The sequence below is a fragment of the Cibotium barometz genome, chromosome 19, assembly GCF_041138505.1.
Source record: "Cibotium barometz isolate CiBa-2024 chromosome 19, ASM4113850v1, whole genome shotgun sequence".
NCBI lineage: Eukaryota > Viridiplantae > Streptophyta > Polypodiopsida > Cyatheales > Cibotiaceae > Cibotium > Cibotium barometz.
Window position 1 is genome coordinate 2,347,501 of NC_141064.1, and position 26,517 is coordinate 2,374,017.

Genomic DNA, 26,517 nt, shown 5'->3' on the forward strand with positions numbered 1-26,517 from the left:
AGGGGGTTTTGTTGATGGGGTGTACTGGGCCTCTCGTGGTTTTTTTAATGTGCTGCTCTTAGATAGCATACATTGTACTATTCTTTTGGAAATGTCGCCATTGATGTATGGCACACAGATGGTGCATGTATTGCCCTGGTCACCTAGTAAGGACTTGTTGGAATGCACAGCAGAAAATGAGACAACTGCTGTGAGAAACAAAACGCAAAAGTGTAGAGAGAGAGTTGTATAAACTTTGATATATACATGAAGATCTGATACAAATGAGGAGGTGGGGACAAGGGTGGTATTTATACCACCCTATGGTACCAGTCGGCCAGCCCAAATATAGTCGACAGGCTGCCCACATGTCCACGACTGGGTAAAAGGCAGTTGGCGAGCACGTATATAGTCACGCAGCACAAACAGCTCAGTCGGCCAGGACAGTGTGAGTCGGTCAGGACAAACAGCCCCCCACGACCAGAAAAAATGGGGAAAACATGGAAAAAATGGGAAAAATGAGAAAAGCTCTGGGCGGGCACACCCACAACAAAGACCCTCACTGTACAGACAAGAGATGACTCCTAACACTCCCTCTTAGCTCTTGGATGTGGAACCAACCCCAATGAGCCGGAGTGCTGCTGGAGCATAGCCTGAGGTAGAGACTTTGTGAAGAGGTCTGCCGCATTGTCCTCCGTCGAACAATAAACAAGCAAGATGTCACCAGCCAAAATCTTCTCACGAACAAAGTGATATTGTATCTCTATGTGCTTGGTCCGAGCATGGAAGAACGGGTTCCGAGCAATAGCTATACAACTCTGGTTATCGCACTGGATGACCGTGGGGTCGGTGCAAAGGTATCCTCATAGTCGATGCCAGGCCGCTGAGAATAGCCCTTAGCCGCAAGTCTGGGCTTTGTGCTTGTCCACCGACCCATCAGATGTATACTTGGTCTTAAAGACCCACTTGACACCCAACTCCCAAGCTTTATTCTTCTCTATGGCATCCAGTTCCACTTGCATGGCTTTCCTCCAAGTCTCCTCAGAAAGAGCTTCCTTAACGGAAGTGGGCTCTTTGTCCCGAATGATACGAGACATCAAAGCATAGTTCTCACCTGTAATAGCTCCTCTAAATGACTTTTGTTACGAACTCTGTGCGATCTTCGAGGTCCATCCTCTGTGGCCCACTCGAAGGGAAGCTTCGTTAACACCCGACTCCCGAATGGTGTCTAACAACCACTTTGGTACTCGAATAGAACGCGGAGCCTCCTGTTGTTGATGGGGCTCATCTCCAGCCTCGGACTCAACCTCTACAATTGACTGAGGCTGTCTAGCTAGAACAATAGACTGGGAAGCATCCTCATACTCATCTAGTTCTCCAAGAAATGGTGGCTCATCAACAATGGAAGCTCGGACATGCTCATCAAAGACAACATCCTTGCTGACAACAACCTCGTTTCGCTCTAGGTCATATAACCTATAGCCTTTGGAAAGAGAGTTATATCCCACAAATACAAGCTTCTGGGACTTCGAGTCAAGCTTCCCCCTCTACTTCTTTGGAATGTGAACATAGGCATCACTCCCAAACACATGGAAATGAGAGACATCTAGTTTCCTGCCAAAATAAGCCTCAAATGGAGTCATCTTTGGCACTGAAGTTGTTGGAGATTGGTTGAGGATATGGACAGCCGTAGCCACAACCTCTTCCCAAAGTGGATGAGGAAGATCACGATGCTCCAGCATCGTCCTCGCCATCTCCACCACAATCTGGTTCTTACGCTCAACTACTCCATTTTCAGAAGGTGAACCTGTATTGGCCAGCTTCCGCTTAATGCCATGTTCCACACAAAACTGCACGAAAGCATTGGAAGAGAATTCTCCTCCTTTGTTAGCCTGAAGAGTCTTCACCTGCAATCCAGACGACTTCTCCACCATAACATGCCACTCCTTAAACCGAGCAAAGATTTAGTCCTTCTGGGAGAAAATAAACCCATGTCAATCTGCTACAATCATCAACAAGTAACATAAAGTACAAATAACCTCCCAAGGATAGGGTATGCATAGGTCCACACAAGTCAGTATGTACCAACTCCAAAGGCTTCGAAGCCCGCCTAGTAGCCTGCTTCGGAAAGGATTCCATGTGCTGCTTACCATGAATGCAAGAACTACAGTGTCCTTGCTGTCAACATCTGGCGAGCCATCCACCATTTGGTCTCGGAAAGCCCGCCGCAGCGCTTCCACATTCAAGTGGCCAAAACGAAAATGCCACAAATCACCGATTTGAGTGTCTGTCAGAGAAGAAAGTGCTGAGAGTTTGTAGATCCCATTCTCCACTCTACCTTCCCAAACAACCTGGCCTATTACTTTGTCCCATAGAGCAACACAATGCTCATCAAACTCCACCCGAATGCCAGTCTTGCAAACCTCATGCACTAACAAAAAGATGAAAACGAAGTGCTGGGACATAAAGAACATGGGACGAATGCTTCCCCCCTTTGCCATCGGGAATAATCTCCATGCTCCCCTCACTATGGATTGGGATAGTGGAATTGTCGCCAATGAAAATACGACTTGACTGCTGTTTAAGGTCCGTAATAACCTTTGGGAAGGATTCATGTGCGTGGAAGCACCACTATCGAGAATCCACTCCCAAGTATCCCTAGCGGTGAAACCAACTGCCTCCCTGATCGAAGAAGATGAAGCATTTGTGTCCATAATCTGCAAGTGCACAAAAGATGGAGTCTTGGCAGCTATAGCTGAAGAATCTACAATCTTCTTAGTAATCTGCTTAGGATATTTCCTCTAATAGTGGCCTTTCTCGCCACAATTGTTACAGGTCCGCTCAGCCTTCAAAGCATCACACTCTGAACCAGGCTTCTTCTTAGAAGACTTCTCCAATGAAGACTTCCCTTTGCTCTTATTGTTGTTGTTGTTATGGCCTTTCGATCGCAGGCGAGTCAAGGCCTCAGAACCTCCACCTTATGGAGGATTCGTAAAACGCTCTTCCTGGTCCAAGACCATAGGCACAAGCTTCTCCCATGTGATGGTGCTGAGCCTCCCATTGGTGATCAAAGAGGAGTAGAAAGCCGAATACTGAGAGGTCAGATGAGACAGCAAAGTAATGGCCATGTCCTCTGAAGATATCTCCTTCAAGAACCTCCTGCTGAAGAGCCTGCAACTTGTTGATGTGCTCCCACATCGTTGAAGACTTTGCAAGATTCATCACCCGCATCGGCACTTCCAAGGAAATCCGCTTCATGGTTGAGATGACTGCTAATGGCATAGCAGCATCATTGGGTAAGGTTATATGCCCTCCTAGACCCACAAGAAATGGAAATCATTTTTGTATTTTGTCGTAAGTTTGGGCACATGGCTTTGCAATGTCCATCTGTAATACACCTACCCCTCCAGAAGCTCCATCCCCACCGTAGAAACAGGAAGTTGTGTGACCTGTAAACAAGGTGGCTAACATAGGAGTTGGGGTTAAGATGCACAAAAAGTTACACAGTAAGTCCTCGATGTATAATGAAATTCCGGCAAATAATAAATCAGCAATTATTGGAAAGAAAAAAGTAAAAGGGAAAGTTGACAAAGATAGATTTGTGATTCCAAAGAAAATAGCTAAGTAGCCACCCTAGTCTACATGTCATATCCGGAATTGGACTGAGCCACAAACTATACGAGGTCAAAATCAAAATCCTTTTTTTTTTCTCGACAGCCTTAGGCCCAAGATCCTCCTGTAGTTACCGATTTTTCACTGACCGTAGGCGCTTGATTATCCGCCCGTAGGCGATGCTGCCGAGGAAGCACCAAGGGGAGTTTTGAACCTAGGACCTCTTAGTCCTAGGCAAACACCTTCACCACTTGAGCTATCACCTCATTGGATAGAATCAAAATCCTTTTATAGATGTTGTGTCTAGAAACTGGGCGGATGTTTGTAAAGGAGGCACACAAATTGTAGATAGAAATGATGTTATGTGGCATGTATTACAAGATGCTGGTAGTGACCACAACATGGATGTGAATTAGCTTTCTTTTACTTTTTGTGATAGAGATGTTAATGATTCCAGTAAAGTGTGTGACTTATAATGTTCAGGGCCTCTGTGATCCAAATAAACGGAGGTGTTTTTCGGACTATGTAAATAGAATGAAGCCTGATGTGTTGTGTATCCAAGAACATAATCAGCACGAGTTTGGTGGCCAGTCTAGGCACTTCGCTAGTTATGATATATTTTACGTAAGAACCAGTAGTTATTCTGGGGTTGCTTTCCTTGTAAGGCATGAGTTGCTGCCGGTGCTTGAATTCAATTGTCCTCATGGGAGATGGATGGTTATGCAATGTATGTTGCAAGGAGAAGTATATCAATTTGTAGGAATTTATGCTTCTCAATTGTCTTCTATGAGACAAAGGTTGTGGCGAACTTTTGTCTCCTATCCTTGGCTCACACATCCTTTTGTGTGTGGGGATTTCAATGATTCCCCCAAAGATGAAGACAACGCTTCTCATTCATCTCATTTGCTAGTTAATTGAAAGACATGAATGGCAGAATTTCATCCTTCAAACAAATGCTAGTGATATGTGGTTGGCCAATATGGTACATGTACCTAGATTTACTTTTCAACACAATGCAGTCAATCACTATTGGGCACATCTTGATAGATGGTACATGCTACATGCTCGGCAGTATGATGTATTCACATGCAAGCTATGGGTGGATTATGTTGCTCAACTCTCTAATCATGTACCTTTATGGATGGACTTGTATTTTCAGAACCGTGTCCATGAACCTCCATTGCAGCATCAATGCTTTTTGATTGTTAACAATAGCTATCTTACACAGCATATTTTAGGCAATGGTGAAGGATGCTATTGTGCCATCTTGGGGTCAACTTTTAGAAGATTTGGACGTAGCTTGATATTGCTTTGCTCATCACATGCAAACTGTCGTTGCAAACTATGGTAGATGGTACACGGGAGAACAAAGGCAAAGGGTGGATGATGTAAAACAAACAGAACAATCATCGACTGAACTTAGCCATTGACATGCAGTATCAAACGTCCAATAGATGGTATTGTGTGAGGCCAAAACCTGCATCACTCTGGATGAGCAAAGTAAGATACAAAAATGGTAGGCAAGGGCACGCCACAAACAAATAATAGACAAAGGTTGCTCCAAAGCCTTCTCAAAAGTCTACATGCGGATAGACAAAGGCAAAAGATTTCCCAAACTAAAAAAGCTAATGGTCATTGGATGAGCACAAAAGCTGAGCTGGCAGATACATGTGTGCAACATTTCGCTCGGATTTTTGAGCTTCCTGCACAAATCACAATAGAAGTTCAAAATGCAAGTGTGAATTCTTGGCATGTGTAAATCCTATAGAGACTAATGGGGATGCCATACGTTTTGATGCATTATTTAGTGAAACTAAACAAGAACATGCATTAAAAGACATGGGTCACTCGAAATCTCTTGGATGGGATGGCCTGACGTTCAAATTCTTCAAGACATTTTGGGAGGATCTGAAGAGCCCAATTCTATATATGATTAATGCTTCATGGTGAGCAGCGAAATGCCAACATGGTGGAAAGAAGGGTTGGTTACATTGGGTCCTAAAAAGAAATTGTGTGAAACATTGAATAAATGGCATGCAATCGCTTTAATAACTATGATGTATAAGCTAGCCACCAAAATGATAGCCAACCGCCTGAAAGTTGTTTTGTATGATGGATTGCATGCATCCTCAACAATATGGTTTTGTGCCAAGAAGACAAATAATGGATAATATTGCTAATGCCTGTATTGCTATGGAATATGCTAAATTTACAAAACAAGATGCTAATCATGCAAGTGGATGTGGCCAAGGCATTTGATACAGTACAATAAGATTACATAGCTGATGTAATGGTTGCTCTGGCATTCACGACAAAAATGCAACACATTAATCTATTCGTTATATAGGGATAGCACTACCCAATGTATTCTAGGTAAGGATCTCTCAAGACATTGGACGTTGGGAAGATCGGTAAGACAAGGTTGCCCTCTGAGTGCATTACTATATGCAATTGCTATGCATTCTTTTTTTTTTTTCCTCGGAAAAAGATCCTTCTATTAGTTAATACAAAACAAGCCTCTAAGGAATAACTACAACCATGAAGGGCTAGATACAAACTCGCCTCCATGTATGGGGCGGGGAGAAAAGAATCAAAAGGTGGAGAAAGATGCACTTCTCCTCAAGCTGGTTGCTCTTAGTTATGTCTATTAATACTTTAAGAGACATAACTAAGATAGAATTGGAAACTGATAATAGTCACCCTTAGCCTTTCCCTTGCCTTTGTCATCGGTAGCAAAGGAGTGGTCATTGCCATGCTGCAGTCTCCCCCCCTCCTTACTAAGGTGTCAAAATTGTATGATTACTCCAAAATATCTCATTTTTTTAGTAATATCTCAGTCAACTCTTCATCTTACGTGGGCATTTACTAATTTTTGGGTAGTTTATTTTATTCATTGGATTTATCTCATCCCAACACGTGGATTAATCTTATTGGCCCATAGGAACCTTAATTGGACCATAATCCAAAAATTTTAGAAAATCTTGACCCTTAGGCTAAGGTCTTTTAAATCATTTTTAATTGATTCCTAATGCACCTTGGAAATTTTATTTTGATTTTCTGTTTTAGGAAAACATATTTTTGATATTAGAAGAATTTTTTTATCCAAAAATATCTCAATATTGAACTACCACTCTCTAGAATTTTTCACCTCTCTAGGTAAAAACAAGGAAAAATAATATTTTCTTGTATTTAGAAATAGGGAATGATTACAAGGGATTGAAGTAAAGGCTTATTCATTATTCAGGCTGAGGAGGAATCTTACAATCTTGCTCGGGAACAATTGCCAAGAATTCCTTATCAGATAACGTGTTTGAATTACTGAATGTTTATGATTGCCAAAGGCAATGGCATGACCTTGTTGCATGAGAACTGGACCAATTGCAATATCAGAAGCATCTGTCATGACTTTGAAAGGAAGATTGGAGTCTACAATTGCCATTATTGGGGTTGTTGTCAAAGTTTCTTTAGCTTATCAAAGACGTGAGAAGCATCATTTGTCCATTAAAATGCAAGGGCTGACTTTAAAACCTATGTCAAAGGTGTTACAATTTCCCAAAACTTAAAGACCTTTGTATGAAATTGACGAGACCCAAGACTGATCTGACATCATGAATGTTTTGCCGTATCGGCCAATCTTGAATAACTTGTATCTTCTTAGGATCCACGGAAACGCCATCAGCTGAAATGATGTGTCCAAGGTACTCTAGTGATGTCTTGAAAAATTCAATTTTCTCTGGATTGACAACAAGTGCATTATCTTGCAAAACCTAGAAAACTTCATGTAGATGCTTTTTATGCTCATCGATTAAATACAAAAAATATCGTCCAAATAAATAATCACGAACTTGTCCAGAAATGGTCGAAAGAGGTCATTCATGAGACTCATAAAAGTTGCTGGGACATTGGTTAACCCGAAAGGCATGACCAAATACTCATAATGTTCATACTTCGTGCAGAAGGCAGTCTTGTGCTCATCACCTTCACGAATACGGATCTAATGATATCCGGATTTGAGATCAATCTTGGAAAATACGTTGGCATGAAGCAACTCATCAAATAATTCATCAATCCGAGGAAGAGGATCTTTATTCTTGATGGTCAGTTTGTTGAGGGCACGATAATCAATGCAAAGTGGCATTGACTTATCTTTCTTTTTCACGAGCGAAATTGGTGCACCAAAAGGACTCTTACTAGGACGAATATGAACTTTGTCCACCAAGAGTTCTGTCAACTAGTGTTGAATTTCTTGGGATTCAGCAAAAGAGACTCGATATGGAGCACGAGTCGGCGGCAAACTACCAGGAAGTAAATCAATCAGAAGATCCATGGGACGTCAACGGTCAAGGAGGCAAAACCGGAGGTAGTTTTGTAGGAAACAAATCCAAATGTGGAGCAAAGAAGGGTTGAGCCAAATATGCCACTTTGGAATTTTGGTCAGGCACCGTCTCCTCTGCAAAAACCATTAAGAGTGTTGAAGAACAACCGGCCTTACGAACCCACCGCTTCACCTGTAATGCGGACAAGGTTGGTATGGAGGGTTGATTGCAAACACCTTGGAGATCGATGTCCATATCATCTTTGACAAACTGTAAAGTGTGGTTGCGGAAATTGATGAGAGGATCATTCTGGTATAGCCATTATTGACCCAAGATCATATCGTATCGAGACAAAGACATAACCTCAAAATCCATCTTATCACGATATTGGTGAATGCGAGAGGAAAGTCGAGGAGCCAAAGTATTGCAATTAAAACCCGATCCCTCTACCAACTCAATCTCATATAAGTGTGGGTACTGTGAGTGGTGTGTATCTTCAATCGTTGCACCATAGCCGTGGCTACAAAATTGTGAGAACATCCGCTGTCAATTAGGATAGTAATGGGACAGCCAGAAATTGAGCCAATTAGTGTTAACACTTGCGTAGACACGGAGAGTGGAATTGTAGAGGAGGCACGATGTGTTTTAGCCACTGGGGTAATGATGCAAGCTTGTGCATAATTGGATATGACCATAACACGCTTGCTTTTTGAAGTATCTCAAGACTGGACCTAAGACTTGTCTTCGGAGATGGAAGGTTCTACATTGGAGTTCTGCCGATTACTAGGACAACCATCGGTGGTTTCCGGAACAAATGGTGCATAGACCTGTCTTCTGTTGACCTGTAGTAGCAGGGGACTGCTTCGGTTTACGGGATTGGTCGTGTCCAGAGTCACGGTCACGGTCTAATCCTCATGGTTGATAAGACTGCTGGCGCCATGGTCGGTCAGAAGGGGATCCCTCTCGTTGTTGATACTTCTGGAAGGACTGCTACTGCTGCTGAGGATTGGGTCAAGGTTGAGAACCGCCAAAAGATTTGGAACCATCACGAACAAATTTATTGCCGTTGCCGAAAGTAGAAGAGCCTGGGCGACCTTGTGACGAAGATCCCCGTTGTGCAACTGGAATATTGACTATGCGTTTAGCATAGCAAATAGCAGCTGCAAGGTCGACTGGGTCATATTTGCGAAGATCCGTAAGCAACATGGGAGTAAGTCCCTCGACAAAAGCATGTAACTTGTCTTCTAGGGACAATGTTGAAATCTCCAGTACCAAGCTGGTAAACTACGAGATATAAGAGGCCAATGATCTAGTTTGGGTCAAATGGCATAATTGAGATCATGCTTGAAAATCTGCATTGGCAAGTATGAACTGCTTATGGATGACACGCTCGAATTTTTCCCATGTGCTGACGATCTTCCCATCAGACAGTCACTATTGCCACCATAAGAATGCATTGTCTTTCAGCAAAGACGCGGCGAAGGTAATCTTTCTTGCATCGGGTGAGGTCCATAGAACAGAAGTACAAGCGGAGCTTGTACGGCCATTGGTCAAGTGTACGCTTATTACGTTGGCCGGAAAAGAGCTCCGGAGGTTTAATGTCCAACTTCTTAGTTTTGGATGCTTGTAATAAGCGATAAATAACTTTTAAGTCATCGGCTTCTACCTCGAGGGGAACCATGCCGATGTCTGGAACTGGTACGTCGATCGAAGCAGTTGAACTTGTAGGTTGAGAGTGTCGTGACTGCATCTGCTGCATATGTGACGTGAGGGTCTCCAAAGTCTTCTGGAATTGACTTTGCATAGCTGCCATTTGGTTCTGCATCTCCTGCTGCCATTGGGTGAGAACAAGTTCGTCTTCAATGATGGGTTCATCCACCATGGTAAGGGATGGAACTAGATTGCTTTGTTGTAGCTCCTGTTGGCGCTGTTGTGCCCTAGTGAGAACCATTGCCGGGAGAGCGAATGGGTGCCATGGAGGAAGGTCGGGGCGAGGTTGTCAAGGGGGGAGCAAGAATAGACCACCCGGTGCAGCGGGGACGACCAGGAGGAGAGAGTAAGGGGCCGAGACTGGCAGCCGATGGCGAAGGAGTGGGTGTCCGAGGAGTATATGTCGGTGTTGTAGGTTGGACACTGTAAACCAAAGGAGCCTAGTCCGGGTATGTACTGATCTCGTGGTAGATGAGAGATGCCTTTGGGATGGCGAGGCCAAGATAGGGGTGCCGCTCCAAGAGGAAACTGTAATGTGGCAGGTCTCATGAGGTATGCACCTTGAAAATCCACACGTCGTATTCCCGGGGACTGGATGTGGGTGTGTGGCTATCTAAATACGGAAATATGCTAGAGGAGCAGGGGCATGTACAGGTTCAAGAGAAGACATAGGTGCAGGAGAGGGTGTGTCCTGGATATAGCTGAACTCGTATGGCCCTCGGCCATAAGCCACCGCCACAAGAAAAATTACTGAAAGACGATGAAGTGTCTCTAGCGAATGTAAGTTGGTGCCTTCAGTCCATATAAGGTGGCATTTGCCCCTGAAGTAGGCTGTGCCCGAAAAGTAATGAAGTGGCAGGTTTCTGAAGTATAAAAATGCCACATCTTTGTTTCTTTGTTTTGCGGGTTTTTGACTGTGTTTAAAAAAATATTTTGTTATGGGAAGATCAGACCTGAGGAGTGGGCTTGAGAGAGTAGTCACACACACGTGGTGTGGACAGTAGCAGCCGAGTTGTATGAGCCAGTAGCAAAATCGAGCAACATTGCCGAGCAAGACCCATAGGCAAGGGCAACCGCCATCACGTAGTAGAGGGGTAGCACCGTGAGAGAGAAAGTGAAGCGGGTACCCGAGAAGGGAAGCACGTTGTGTATCTTGTATGCCGCATCGTTATGTGGGCACCGGTGGGTTTTTTTTTTTTTTTTTGCATGCGCTGGTTGGCCAACGTATGTGGGCTAGTGGCTGGTTGGGGCCACATGTATGAAAGGCTTAAATGAAAGCCTTAAATTATAAGGCTAATAAGTTATAGCTGTGTAGCTATAAAACGTTGGTGTTTTTTTATATCACACTAACAGTCGTGTCTCTTCGAAGGAAAGGTGGCACCCCTGCTTGGACAGCCCAAAACAATGCGATTAGGACCTCCAGAGGAATACAGGGCAGCCCACTAGCACATGTTTGCAACCCTGGTGTGAGTCTCTGCTTCCCATCATTTTTTTTTTGGTTGTAGAAAAATTGGGGAAAAAAATAACTAATCAGGCAAAACTGGGCAAAGGATTCAAAATTGGATGGGGCATTCTCTCTTGCTCTTCCATACAACACTTGCTATACCTAATTCTAAGGTTAATTTGCTGATTTAGGGTTTTTGACTTTTAGGGTTAGGGTTAGGGTTTTTTGGATGTGGACATTCTACAGGTTAGAGCTTGTTTGCTCCATTGTGAGGACTTCCTAGTCTATTAATATTTCAAGACACATAACTAAGATCGAGTACAAGAACTAAAGACAATTAGAGAGCGGAAAGCTGAGTGTTGTTTGCATTGAGACGCAAGGCCTTGTTAAATAGGGCCTGAAGTGGTACAAATGAAGAGGCACATCCCTGATGAAAGGGTGTGACTCTTGAATGAATAGTTATGTCCTTTGGACGTAGAGATGTGTCTTTTGATCAATAGATGTGTCCTTTTTGAAGAGACGTGTCCTTTGATAATGACCCATGTGATAGGCATTGGTGTCCCTTCAATGATTAAGAGTAATTAGGAGTAATTTAAGGGTAATTAAGAGAGATTAAGTCACAATCGTGACACCCCCACTCACCGTGGAGGATATGGATGATGTTGAGCAATATGCTCTGGATGGACTATGCAGGTGGAGTGTGGATGCCCTCAATGGCTTCGCTGCATTGAGCTCTATAGATGTGTCAAGCTGCAATGCTGCTACAAATCTCCCATCTCTGGCATGAGCCTGGCCGCCAGTCGCCTGTAGGTGGGACTGTGACTGGTACTGCTGCAATATGATGGTGAGAGACTTGAAGGGCTAGCCCTCCCCATCCTCATCATAAGCCCTGACCACTCCAGCCTCTGTGGCCCAAGCAACAGTGCCCCATGTAATGATCCAGGTTGATGTCCTGTCCATAGTGAAGATGCGGAGAATCCGTTGCCGAATCGGTTGAGCCTTCGGGCAATCCCAAAGACAATGTCACTCAGACTCTTGAGGGTGGCCGCACTGCGCACCGCCGGCAAAGCTGATGGCCGACCTCCAACTACCAACCAACCAAGTACCGACCGCCAAACTCCTGTGCACCATCAACCAAAGAAAGAGGGTGATCTTTCTAGGCCGGAAGCTGTTCCAAAGCCTCTTCCAAAAATCTGAAAGGAAGCGTTGTGAGAGGCCCCGTGAGACTGCCAATGTGCTGGTGCTGCCGGGATGCCATCTATCTCGGCATCTGTATCCTGCGTACTAGCCACGCTGTATATGCAAAGAAGGGGGCATCCAAAGTCTCCTCCCGATCCGCGGAGTCATGCCAAGTCCACTCTCCCAACCCCCACTGTAGGCGCGTGAGAGGTCGGCACTCCCATATCCGTAGCCACTAGAACCTCTCCCTGGCCACCTTGGCTGATGTTGGGTCTATGTGCCACTCCGATGCCTGAAAACCAATCACCCTCACCCTCTACAAGGTGCAGCCACTGAAATCTTATGGGGGGAGCTCGAATCTCTCTAGTCTGCGATGGGATCCAATAGAAAAAGTGAGCAGACCACTCCCCTCATCTGCTTCGTGGATCGCCATGAGAATATCATGTCTGGTAAACACGCCTAGCCACAATGGGGGTCGGGTCTAGGATAGGAGTCAGCCACACCTTCGGGATAGCTGAGTCAATGTCGATGCTAAGCCTATCTCTACCCCAGACCCGCATCAGGCCTCTCTCCTGCACCTCCAAGGGTAACTACCTGTGTGCGATCCAATCTCCAAGAGACCTAGCTGGTCCCATGCTCAAGGCGCCCCATGATAGGGAAGACACAATCCCTGAAGCCCGCACTCTTGGGCTAAGAGAAAACTACTCATGGCCTCGGTGACGAATAGGAAGAGGTAAGGTGCCAAAAGACAGCCTTGCCGAACGGAGCGGGAAAGGGGGAATTTGTCGCCACCACAGGCTCCGTGAATAAGAACCTGGTTGTGTGAGGCTGAGTAAAGTCCTGAGACTCCACAAATCCACTCCATGGGGAATCCCATCCGGCTCATTCTGCCCTCCAGAAAGCTTCAATCCACCCTATCATAAGCTTTCTCAAAGTCTAGCAATAGCACAATGAGGTCCTGCTGCCGCATCCTAGTCGAAGCTGTCATCTACTAGAATGCTCTGATCCTAAACAAAGCCAGTCTGAGTGTCATGGATCAAGTCTAGAAGAAAAGGTAGAAATTTTCTACTGATGGCCTTGGCCAAGATCTTATAGGTGGTTCCTAGAAGAGCGATGGGTCTCCACTGCCGGATCTCCAATCTATTACCCTCCTTGGGAATCAAGTGAATCAAGCCCTATGAGAGCCTCTCTGGCATGGCACCTGTGATCATAATCTCATTGAAGGCAGCTCGAAGGCCGCCTTCCATGAGGTCCCAATGATGAAGAAAGAAAGAGAATGGAAGCCCATCCACCCCTAGGCATTTGCCCTTGGGAAGTGTCGTCAATGCCTCTACCAACTCCTCAGCAGTGAATGGTGTCAATAAAGACCGAAGAAAACGGGGAAGCACCTCCCTTGTGTGCCGCCAGACCCTCTCGCGTGCATCCACCACCTATGGAGATAATGGGGCACCTCTGAGAAGAGATCGAAAAAAGTCCATGGCGATGGCTCGCACATGGGGGGAATTTGAAACAATAGCTCCATCCTGGCCACGCAACCTGTGAATGTCGGCTATCTCAAAGAAATCCCATGTGTGATTGTCACCGGCCTGAGTCCAGAATGAAGCCCTAGCATGATATTGAATCGTCTATTTTCGGATATGCGGACGAGATTTCCTGGGGTGATATTTGGGAAAATGTTTTGGAAGATATCCTTCCAGACTAGGAATATGCTCTTTTCTTTGCCTGGGCGAGATATTGGGCTATATGGAATATGGGTGGATTGTAATTATGACATGTTTGCACAACCTCGGATCGACAAGTATGTATACTTCTGTTGATCATTACGTCAGTAATTGCATGACAGTTTTGAGATGCAACAGATTGATCAGCAGAACTACGAAGAGTTTTTCCATTGTTCTTTAACGACAGCCTCTCACTTTGAGGGTTCTCAAGTATAAGATGAAATAGTGGTTTCCTTTTAAAAAAAAAGTGTGTGTGTGTGTATACGTACGCATGCACACACACACACACACACACACACACACACACACATATAGACACATGTTGGAACCCTGTATATGTATATGCATCCATATGCATTCACTTAAACATATATATATGTTTAAGTGAATGTATATGCATGCTTATACATATACATGGTTACAACACAACTAAGCTCCTGTACAAGTGATTACCTCAATCTCAGGAATGTACACAATGATTGGTTGTTCGTACATCCGTGACAAGACCTGGCCCCCAAGGTCAACAGATTAGAGAAAACATGGGAGCAATGAGGCAGTTTCAATGCCATTTCACAAAGAAAAATGACTCAGAAAATGCTACCAAAAGCTCTGATTCACCACCCCAGAAATCTGGATATCTTATTCGTCCACAATACCTATGTAGCACAGGTAATAAAAGACTTTATTAATTTATCACCACAGAAAAAAGACAAAAACCTTGATGTATTTATGTATCTTCTTGAGTGTGCGGTCTTGACATTTTCATTATAATCAACACTCACCGGTTTATGGATTCATCAACTGTTATTGCGATCAGTGCTTCTTCATACATTTGCCGTTGTTTGTCGCTGGAGCAAAGAGTGTCCATAACAGTCATACGGAGATTGTCTGAACAGCAGACCACAAGAAGTTCAAATTGCAAAGTAAAATAATAGACAGCCGAAATGAAAAAGACAGCAAAGTAAAATAATAGACAGCAGAAATGAAAAAGATCAGTCTTCTTTGGAGTAAAAAGGTTACATACAGAGCTGGCGTGACCCGTGAACCTCCTCCTCCTTACACATGTACCCCCTGTCCCCCTGCCGAGCCTGCCATCGCACCACACACCACACACCACCATCACCACCACCCCTCTCCCTCTTCGTGTCTTCGTCCCATGCTTCCCTTCCCCCATCCCTCTCTCCTCCCTGTTCCCCCCACCACCCCCACCCTCTTCCTCCTTTTAGCCATTTGTCCCACCCCTTCTTGCCCTCCCTCTCTTTTCCCCATTCCCACCCTTCTTCTCCATAAACCTTTCCTGGTGTCACGCCCATTTTTAAAGAGTGTGTGGACTCCTGGCAGCCACTCCACTCCATCTTCCCTGACAGAGGCCACCCTAACTGCAAAATTTGAGAAGCGGACCTCCCACTCCTTTCCGCTCTTGCCTCCAAGGAGGCTACGACATTGTTTTGCAGCTTCGTTTTGGTAGCTGACCCATCTGTGGCCAAATTCAGGGACCTCTTGCAAGCTGCTCTTGTCAGCAAGCAGGGGTGTAATGTCAAAGTCCAGTTCCCCGGCAACAGTTACATCCCAACTGAGTTCGACCTGGCATTCCTTGCAGAGAAGATCATTATGCAGAACATTGTTGCTACACGGGCTGCCCATGTGTACTTCCCCAGGTGTATGGCATGGCTTCTCTCCGGATTTTGACATGCTGGCTGGTGAAATTGGCTTCTCGATCAAGGTCTGCTTCTTGGGTCATGGATGTATACATGCCACACAGCTCTCGCGCTGCTATTGGACAACTACGAGTCTCATCACATCAGCTAGAGATAGAGGCTGGGAGAGCGGCACGGGTTCCCAGAGCTGAGCGGATATGCAGATTGTGCCACGAGGAGGTGGAGACTTGAGGATCACTTTGTATGTAGATGTAGAGCCCACCAGGGAGTCAGAGATAGATATGCAGGATTGTTTGAGGAGCACTCTTCACTACATCAGTTGATGGAGGCCTCGGACCAGCGACAGCTTGGCAGACTACCACTAGAGCTTCATAGTTCTCGAGAGAGACTCCTCCAGACACCCGCTCCCACTAGGGGTGGGAGACAGTCCCAGCTCACAAATTCCTTCTAGAGAGCTATGCCAGTGCCAGCTGATGTACCACGTGGGGTGACCGCACAGAGAGCAGAGGAATTGAGAGCCAGGAGGAGACCTAGACAGACTGGACATAGAGCACCCCGACTCCGTCCCCGAGAGATAGCAGCTATCCGAATGAGACACCAGATGGAGACACAAGAGAGGGTAGCTCGCTTTCATTCAGACTCAGGGTACATGTTCACGCCATTCACAGCCTCAGCATCGGCGATGTATGATATCTTATATCCCTCTTATGGCACTGGATGGAGTTAGACATAGATCTGCATAGCATGCTTGTACTACCCCTTCAGCATACAGAGATGCATCTTGCCTTAGCACTCCATCCACATCCCCACCGCCCCTTATATTGTTTGTATATGGGCTCCACTGATCCATGATGATTCGCAGTTGTATCCAAACACACGCACACTTTTTCTTTTCTTTCTTTCATTCCGATGACCGGAAGAACACAGTTGTATTATTTTTTGTCTCATAGGCCGACTTTGGCCTCTCGTAGACGTTATTATATCTTTCTTTCTTCTAGCTCAAGGTTATCAAGGAACAAGTACGGGCAATTAAGGAAGAAGAGAAGCAACACGAAGCAAAGACTTCCTCATGGGTGGAAGTCATCACCAAGACTCAAAGAAAGATGGATGAAGCGGAGAAGTGGATAGAGGTCGCCAAGAAGGGTAAAGGTAAGGAGATAACAACCCCTACACCTACAATCATTAACATGACTTTGGAAGAGGAACAACAAAGACATACACGTGCTTTGCGTGTCAGGATTACCGGCCTTAAAGACAAGGATAAAGTTGAAGAGGAGGTGAAGGAGCTTATGGTGTTGATGGGGATTGACAGTCCGGCACACGAAAAGCCTAGAGAGTGGGCAAAAAAAGCGGAGGCAACGGGGAAACATCAAAGGAAAGAGCTCTCATACTTCGCTTCCCCTCTATTGAGACGAAGGAGGAGTTCTTGAACAGGCGACCGACTTTAAAGAATACAGGCATTTTTCTTGGTGACGATCTTACTCTTTCACAACTTGCACATATGAAGAAGTCATGCCAGAGATTAGGGCGGCAAGAGAAAAGGGAAAGATAGCATTTTATAGAGAAGGGAGGGTGGTCATCGTGGAGCGACGCTCTACATGACGGTGCGGGACCTATGGGACCAAATTAAAGCTGGCAGCCTGGAACTGCAATGGATCCCTCAGACTTGATGTAGGTGCCTTTGAGGACAGCTTTAGAGATAGAGATATAATCTTCTACTCGGAGACTCACCAGGCCCCTGGTCAGATGATGCCACAGGTGACAGGATACAGATGGGAGACAGCTTGCAGAGTAGGGACGACATCGGTACACAGTAGTAGAGGATCAGGGGGGTGGCAGTTCTTTTCAGGGAGGAGCTGCAACCGCTTCTACACATCGTTCGGAGAGATGATCAGGCCAGATATATGTGGGTGAGACTGAGGGCCGACACAGGCAGATTCCTGTATATTGCCATATGCTATTTTGCTCCTAGTACATCGACATATGCAGCACCTACAGGGCAGTCTCCTTTCTCTGTGCTAGATGATGATATATGGGAGTTCTCTAGGGATGGAGACATCATCTTGTTAGGGGACTTCAATGCCCGGACGGGCAACCACCAGACGGCCTTTTATGATACCTCAGAGGAGATGCTGAGAGAGCTGGACACTCTGGATATGGGATTAGACAGATGCTCACAAGATGTGGAGTGCACAGAGTATGGGAGCTATTTGGTAGATATGGGGACTCCACATGGGTTGGCCGTACTTAATGGCTTGCAGAGGTTTCCGTCAGCAGCGGGATTTACTTGCTTTCCACATAGACATGGTGCTAGCACAGTGGATTATGTTATGGCTATGCCGAGCTTTATTTCATGCATTGAGGACTTCACAGTTGGATCTCGGCCCATTAGGGTAGTAGTGGATCATGCAGTGTTGACATTGACCATCTCTTTTCACTTTACCACAGCTCAGAGGACACGAGGGGCAGATCACACTCGATATACTTTTACTTCAGAGACTGATGCTGTCTACACAGATGGGATTTATAGACGTCTGTACACAGAGGAGCCAGGGAGACCTTTGGAGGAGCTGACCCATATACTGACAGAGACTTTACAGGATGCAGCGAGAGAGGCATATCCACATACTCAGCCTGGACAGAGACAGCGTTCTGGGTGTATGCCCCAGAACAGCTGGTATGATGAGGAGTGCAGAGAGACGAGAGCCCGACTACAGCGGGAGGTTGCTTTGGGAGTCACTACTCACCAAGAGTCATGTATTGCCTTCCGGCGCCTTGTGCGAAGGAAGAAGCGGGCCTTCCTTGCTCAGCTAGAGCACGAATTATACCAGCTGTTCTTGAGCCAGGATTCGAGGGAGGCTTGGCGTTTGTTTCATGAGTCCTCCCCTGCTTTGGCCATCACTTCTACAGAGGTCTGGGGTAGTTATGCAGCATCTCTATATATAGTTCCTGGACAGACACCTTTTCCGGACCCGCCAGTACCATGCCCACAGACATGTACTTTCTTTACAGCAGAGATGGTAAGGAAGGCCATTGATAGGATGAAGACTGGGAGAGCATATGATCATGATGGATTGGCCGCTGAGCACTTTATTCATGCGAGAGACATGCTGGCAGAGCTTCTGGCAGTGATGTTCAATCGTGCTATGTGTGAAGGCTTACCCGAGACTTGGAGTATGTCCACCATCGTGCCTATCTTCAAGTCAGGGGACCCTATGGAGCCAGGGAATTATCGCACTATTATGATTGGTCACAAACTAGCACGATTGTATGCATCCATTCTTGAGGAGCAGTTGAGTAGATGGCCAGAGAGAAAGGGCATTCGAGCAGAGAGAAAGGGCATTCGAGCAGAGGGACAGGCAGGGTTCAGGAGAGGTTTCTCTACTCTTGACCACATCTTGACTCTGCGGGCCATTATTGAGGAGGGCAGGTCGCATGGGCGACGGATTTATTGTAGCTTTGTGGACTTCCGCAAAGCACTTGATAGAGTGCCCAGAGCCAGATTGATGAGGCGATTACAGGAGATGGGGGTACCCACAGAGCTCATATGGGGGTGGCTTTATATAGATCAGTTGCAGGACAGGTACGCAGTCCAGAGGGCGTCTCTACTTTGGTTCACTCCACTATAGGAGTGAAGCAAGGTTGCCCGTTATCTCCTTCATTGTTTGGTATGTATGTGGATGAGGCTTCTGACTACATTGAGAGATTGGGGGACAGAGGAGCCCAACTAGCAGGTACATGGATCCCACTATTGTTATTTGCTGATGATATTGTGTTGATCTCTGACTCCCCTGAGGGTATGCAGCGTCATCTGGATGCTTTACATGAGTTTGCACATGATAGTGGATTGTCTGTCAACCTTGGCAAAACCAAAAGGTTATGGTGTTTAACACCACGCCACAGTGGGTTAGGCGATCAGCTCCCACATTTACATATGGGCAGGAGATTGTGGAGTATACAGATGCATATACATATCTTGGGGTAGTATTCAGTGGGCCAGTGTTTTCGATGAGGAGAGCAGCAGAGACTAGATTGACTAGAGCACATGCAGCCCTGGGTGGTTTGGAGAGGATGTGTTCGTCGCAGGTTCAGTTTCAGGAAACCTCGAACGAAACTTTGGCTTTTTGACACTCTAGTGACATCAGCTATGCTTTATGGAGTGCAGATATGGGGACCTTCAGAGGGCCATCAAAGCGCAGGCGGGTGGAGAGGTATGGAGAGGCCTTCGGTATCTATAATTGCTAGGATTATTAGAACCAAGGTCGTGGTACCTCATGAGATTATTCGAGCAGAGCTGGCGGCTGCCCCTCTGGTGATTGAGGCTCTTACGAGGTCAGTCTCCTACATACATGGCTTGTGGGATCTCCCCCGAGACAGATATACACGCCTCGCCCTTGAGTCCTCCCGACAGTTAGCTTTACAGGGAGACACGGCTTGTTGGTATGGACAGATGACATCTTGGTTCCAGGCACATGGTTTTAGGATGGACAAATTGCCTCCCTTCCAGTATTCTTTAGAGGCACCCTCTCTCACTCTCACACGGACAGAGATTACCAGACTCATCCGTCAGGATTTAGTTCAGCTGGACATTAGGAGGGCATGGATACAGCCGACTGAGGAGCTGGGCACGAAGATGGCTTTCTACAGAGAGCATTTTCTTCAGCTCACAGCAGATGGCTTTGTGATCAGGCCCAGTTACATGGATGTACACTTGTCTCATGCAGTACGATGTGCTATTGGTCAGATTCGCACATCCTCACACCAGCTTGAGATTGAGATTGGCCGATATAGAAGTATACCAGCTGAGGCCAGGATATGCCGAGTATGCCATGGGGGGCCAGAGACAGAGCTGCATTATATATGCCATTGTACTGCATACTATGAGATACGTGGTCGTTTCCACTGTTTATTCAGAGAGGGTTTTGGACCACTTTTCAGAGTCATGGGGTACCAGGACCAGAGGTGTTTGGGATTGTTCTTGCTTGAGCTGCGGAGATATAGAGATAGCCTGCTTAGGCGCACAGAGAGCCAGACTCAGAGGCACATTACAGACTTCTTTAGTCCAGCCATCACTGCGCCAAATGGACCACAGCAGTAGCAGGACATGGATACCGCCCACACCAGCGGTACACTGATTGATCGTGCGATTGAGCTTGGGTGGTCCAGACACCCACGACTACGGAGGAGGGCATCCCAGCCTAGACGGAGGTTGCAGCGACGGATTCGGATTATTCTTGTGAGACATGCGGGACACCCAGTCAGAGTGCTGACCACAGAGGATATTGAGGAGATCCGCCAGCGTCCGATGCGGCACATATTATGAGATGGAGGCACCTCCATAGTGTACCCCCCCGTCCCACATGATATTGTATCCCCTCACTATACTCCACTCACCTCCATAGCGTAGCCCCCCCTCACTATATTCACACCCTATAAGGGTTTCTGTTTACCTTCCAGTTCCAGTTTCAATTTTCTAGGTGCCAGTAGTATATGTTTATTTTTCTTTTCCATTTTCTGGTTTTTTATCCAGACATTGTATTAGATCCACCATGATGTAACTTTTTGGTCTCATAGGTCATTATGGCCTTGTGAAGACGTTAATATAACATTTCATTTCATTTCATCTCTCTCTCTCTCTCTCTCTCTCTCTCTCTCTCTCTCTCTCTGAGGGAGCTTGATGTTAGGGATATGGGCCTATCTAGACTCTCACAGGATGAGGAGCATACAGTGTATGGGCGGTATTTGATAGACATGGGGACTGCACATGGATTGGCCATCCTGAATGGCCTACAGAGATTCCCGACATCGGGCGGTTTCACTTGCTTTCCACATGGGCATGGTGCTAGTACAGTGGACTATGTTTGGCTCAGCCCAGTCTCATTCCCTCTTTTCAGGATTTTATGGTAGGCACTATGCCGGTTGAAATAGCAGTGGATCATGCTATCTTGTCCTTCACTCTTACATTTCAGTTCAGCACCGCTCCATTGGGACAGGTCTCCACACACACTCGTTATACCTTTACGAGGGAGACTGACACCGTGTACACGGATGAGATATACAGACGCTTACGTGCCGAGGAGCCAGGACGGCCATTAGATGAGCTCACTCAGATATTGATAGATACGCTTCATGCTGCAGCATCAGAGGCATATCCCCATAGTCAGCCTACACGGAGACGATCTGGGAACATGCCCCAAAACAGTTGGTATGATAAGGAGTGCAGAGAGATGAGGATCAGATTACAGAGAGAGGTGCTCATGGGTGTTACCACTCACAGATAGTCACGGATTACCTTCCGGCACCTAGTGCGAAGAAGAGGGCTTATCTTGCTCAATTAGAGAGGGATTTGTATCAGTTATTTATGAGTCAGGACTCAGGCGAGGCATGGAGACTATTCCATGAGCATTCACCATCACCAGCCATTACCTCCACAGAGATTTGGGGTGAGTATGCAGCATCCCTGTACACAGCAGCAGGACAGCCGCCCCTGCCAGACCCATCGGAGCTATGCCCAGAGACATGTGCTTTCTTTACTGCTAAGATGGTAAGGAAAGCTATTGACAGGATGAGGACTGGGAGAGCATATGATCATGATGGTTTGGTAGCAGAGCACTTTATTCATGCCAGAGATATGCTTGCAGAGCTTATTGCTATGATGTTTAACCGAGCCATGTGTGAGGGTTTTCCTGAGACTTGGAATATGTCCACGATTGTGCCTATCTTCAAGTCAGGGGATCCCATGCTTCCTGGGAATTATCGTACCATCATGATTGGTCACACATTGGCTAGATTATATGCATCTATTCTTGAGCAGGAGTTGAGTAGATGGGCAGAGAGAGAGGGCATACGTGCATCAGGGCAGGCAGGGTTTAGGAGAGGTTTCTCCACTCTTGACCATATCTTGACACTCAGAGCTATTATTGAGGAGGGCAGATTATATGGCAGGAGGATTTATTGTTGCTTTGTGGATTTCCGCAAAGCTTTTGACACAGTACCGAGAGCCAGACTGATGCGCAGACTACAGGAGATGGGAGTGCCCACAGAGCTGATTTGGGGAATCATGGCTTTATACAGGACAGTTGTGGGGCAGGTACGTACTACTCAAGGTATATCTGAGATGGTTCACTCCACTATTGGGGTGAAACAGGGCTGCCCCCTTTCTCCCACCTTATTTGGGATGTACGTGGATGAGGTTTCAGACTACGTAGAGCGGGAGGGTGACAGAGGAGCACAGCTAGCAGGGACATGGATTCCGCTGTTATTGTATGCTGATGATATTGTGCTGATCTCAGATTCTCCAGAGGGGATGCAGCATCATTTGGATGCATTGCACACCTTTGCACAGGACAGTGGATTGTCTGTTAACCTTGGTAAAACCAAGGTGATGGTGTTTAACACCACAACACAGTGGGTTAGGAGGTCAGTACCCACCTTTACATATGGTCAGGAGACAGTGGAGTATACAGATGCATATACTTACCTTGGTATGGTTTTCAGTGGCCCACTATTTTCCTTGAGGAGAGCAGCGGAGACCAGATTGACCAGAGCTTATGCAGCATTGGGGAGACTAGAGAGGATGTGTTCGCAGGTTCAGTTTCAGGAACCTCGAACAAAGCTCTGGCTCTTTGACACTTTGGTCACTTCAGCCATGCTGTATGGAGTGGAGATATGGGGACCCTCAGTAGATCACCACAGCCGAGCTGGTAGCACTGATGGATGGAGACATATGGAGAGGCCCTTGGTTTCTATGATTTCCCGGATGATTAGGGCCAAGGCCTCCGTACCACATGATATTATCCGTGCAGAGATGGCTGCCCCCCCATTGGTAGTAGAGGCACTCACTCGATCAGTCTCCTTTATACATAGCACTTGGGCTCTCCCTAGAGATAGATATGCTCGCTTAGCCCTGGAGTCTTCACGACAGTTGGCATCACAAGGAGACGGATCATGTTGGTATGCACAGATGACAGCTTGGTTCCAGTTGCATGGCTTTAGTATGGAAAGGCTACCTCCATTTCAGTACTCCCTGGATGCACCCTCACTCTCTCTCACACGGGCAGAGATTACCAGACTTATCAGGCAGGACTTGATTGAGCTGGACACTAGGAGGACATGGATACAGCCGACACAGGAGCTTGGTACGAAGATGGCTTTCTATAGAGATCTTCTCCAGCTCACGCAGGATGGGTTTGTGATTAGACCCAGCTACATGGATACTCATCTTTCTCATGGGGTATGGTGTGCTATTGGTCAGATGCACACATCCTCACACCAGCTAGAGATTGAGACTGGCAGATTCAGAGGAGTACCAGCTGAGACCAGGATTTGTCAGCTATGCCAGATGGAGCCAGAGACAGAGTTACATTACATATGTCACTATCCAGTATATTATGAGATACGAGGCCGTTTTCACTGCCTGTTTAGAGAGGGTTTCGGACCACTTTCTAGAGTCATGAGATACCAGGATCAGAGATGCCTCGGATTATACTTGCTGGAGCTTTGTAGACATAGAGAGGGTCTCTTGAGAGGGAGGGGATCAGAGAGGGAGAGACACCTACAGAGGCAGATTACAGACTTCTTTCGACCAGAGATTGAGCAGTCAGGCCAGCAGGCATTGCAACTAGCCCCAGAGTATAGCCGCACTAGAGGTACACTGATTGATCGGGCTATAGAGCTGGGGCGGTCCAGGCGCCCCAAGATGAGAGGCCCATCTCGACACCGGCGGAGACTACAACAGAGGATCAGGACCATACTAGCACGACATGGTAGACGTCCAGTCAGAGTACTCACCATGGAGGACATTGAGGATATCCGCCATCGACCGATGAGAGACTTCTTTGGATAGTGATGTGTATGATGCTTACCTTTGTTGCTGGAGTTTTCCTCCCAGATGTTATCCATTAGGAGCTCTTAGTACCGTACTTTTCCTCATAGTTATTTCAGTTTCAGTTAGTTGTTTTTAGCTTTTCTTACACAGACATTGTGTCAGATCCACCAATTGTTGTAACCTTTTTGGTCTCATAGGTCATTTTGGCCTTTTGAAGACGTTAATATATCATTTCATTTCATCTCTCTCTTTTTTTTTTCGTGAAATGGTGTTTTATATTATATGTAAAATGTACATCAGCCACATGGCTCACACACAACCTATGGCCCCAAACAAAACCCCCACAAAAGATCCTCTAAAGGATCATAACCATGCAAACCTGTACACTAATAAGAAAGCCTCATGAAAGCATCAAAGATGAGCCAGCCGAGCCGCCGTAGACCATAAGGAAATAACATCTGCATCCAGTAGCTGAGCTGAGAGAAGAGAAGAAAACTGCCAAAGCAGCAAACCGCGGATACGTAGAATGTGCCCATGTATTCCAGACAAGGAATCAAAAATGAACCCATTCCGTGTAGTCCAAATATGCCAAAGTCCTGTCCATCTAAGGAAATGGAATATCACAAGGTGGCTGTCTGAAGTAATGACTTGAGGACAAATCCCAAATATCCACTCATAAGCCGAAACAGTAGACCTCTCTACTGCCTCCCAAACGCGAGAGACAAAAGACCAAATCTGACGGGCCACTGGACAACTCATGAACAGATGCATAACTGTTTCAGTGCATGTCGTGCAGAAGAAGCAAGAGGCCAGTGTAATTTTACGACGGCTCAGCTGATCCCGTGTAGGTAACCCTCCCACCAGCATCCTCCAAATGAAAACCTTACCTTGGTAAGGGAGTTTAGACTGCCAACCACGCATAAGAGTTTTCTGCCACCATGATTTAGACTTGTGCGATCCCCACACCTTATTGGCCTTGGCTGAAACCCAATCTTTCTCTGATACAAGCTTATGATAGACCTGGTTAGCTGAGAGTGATATCAAGTCACCAGATTTACATAGTGCCCAATCAAGCCAAGGCTGATCTGCAGATGGCCGAGGCAATGGAGTAAAAGGCTCAACTGCATGCATGATGTCAACCCATAGTGGCTGAAATGTCCGAGGAACCCTAAAGTGCTGCCGAATACGACGAAATGAATATGGCCTGTCACGACCAGGTATCACAGCATCTCGGATTCTAACCAAGCCTAGCCTGACCATGCGGTTGAGTCGTATGCGTGAAGCATCTCTGTCTGGCCAAACAATGACACGCGACTCCACAAATGTTTCGAACTGCAAAGAGTTCAAAAGTAGTTTTTCATGACCAGGATCCCACCGAGCCAACAGTAGAACTTCATGCCAAGAAAGGAGAATATGCGATAAAATGTGTGATGAGCGAATACGGACAGGATGAGCCGCATTCACAATGTCCCACCATGAAGCCTGCACACGTGTCCGCCCATGTGACAATCCCTCCAACTCAATCAAGTCTCTCTCTCTCTCTCTCTCTCTCTCTCTCTCTCTTCGCTTCTCTCTGTGCCCGCGCCCCCGTATCCCCACCCGCCCTCTCTCTCTCTCCCTCTCTTCGCTTCTCTCTACGCTTTCTTTCTTTCTTTCTCTCTCGCCCTCTCTCTCTCCCTCCCTCTCTTCGATTCTCTCTGCGCCCCGTATCCCCACCCACCCTCTCTCTCTCTCCCTCTCTTCGCTTCTCTCTGCGCCGCCGTATCCACACCCGCCCTTGCTCAGGCCCCCTGCTCAAGCCCCCAAGGCAGCAACATAACTCTCCCTCTCTCTCTCTCTCTCTTTCTCGTAGTAATGAAGAGTAGCTGCCAGAGAAATCCTTCATGTTATCTAGGATTCTCCTACGGTCATGTAGGGAATTTGAACTATTTTTAGTTTTGTCTCTATTTTCATTTTGTTGCCCCCGAAGTGGAATGTAATCACATGGATGTATCTGATTAGTCCTATAGGTCAGATGTGGCCTCTAAAGGACGTTAATATAGTTCTCTCTCTCTCTCTCTCTCTCTCTCTC

The 26,517-nt window shown here is 46.3% G+C and overlaps 1 protein-coding gene across 2 annotated transcripts in view; it reads right to left on the reverse strand.

The window, feature by feature from the left end:
* The window catches only part of LOC147628102 (Cysteine proteinases superfamily protein), a 75,235-nt gene that overhangs the window by 7,574 nt on the left and 41,144 nt on the right, over positions 1 to 26,517 (reverse strand). The window contains exons 5-8 of one of the 2 annotated variants that reach the window (XM_086813124.1): positions 14,744 to 14,849; positions 14,563 to 14,617; positions 14,415 to 14,468; positions 5,064 to 5,294 (exon numbers count right to left, since the gene is read on the reverse strand). In XM_086813124.1, coding sequence (XP_086669250.1) covers positions 5,217 to 5,294; positions 14,415 to 14,468; positions 14,563 to 14,617; positions 14,744 to 14,849 — 293 coding nt within the window. In that variant the 3' untranslated portion in view covers positions 5,064 to 5,216. Of the gene's footprint in view, positions 1 to 5,063; positions 5,295 to 14,414; positions 14,469 to 14,562; positions 14,618 to 14,743; positions 14,850 to 26,517 lie in introns of those variants that run through there. The other variant, XM_086813123.1, reaches the window with a different exon arrangement.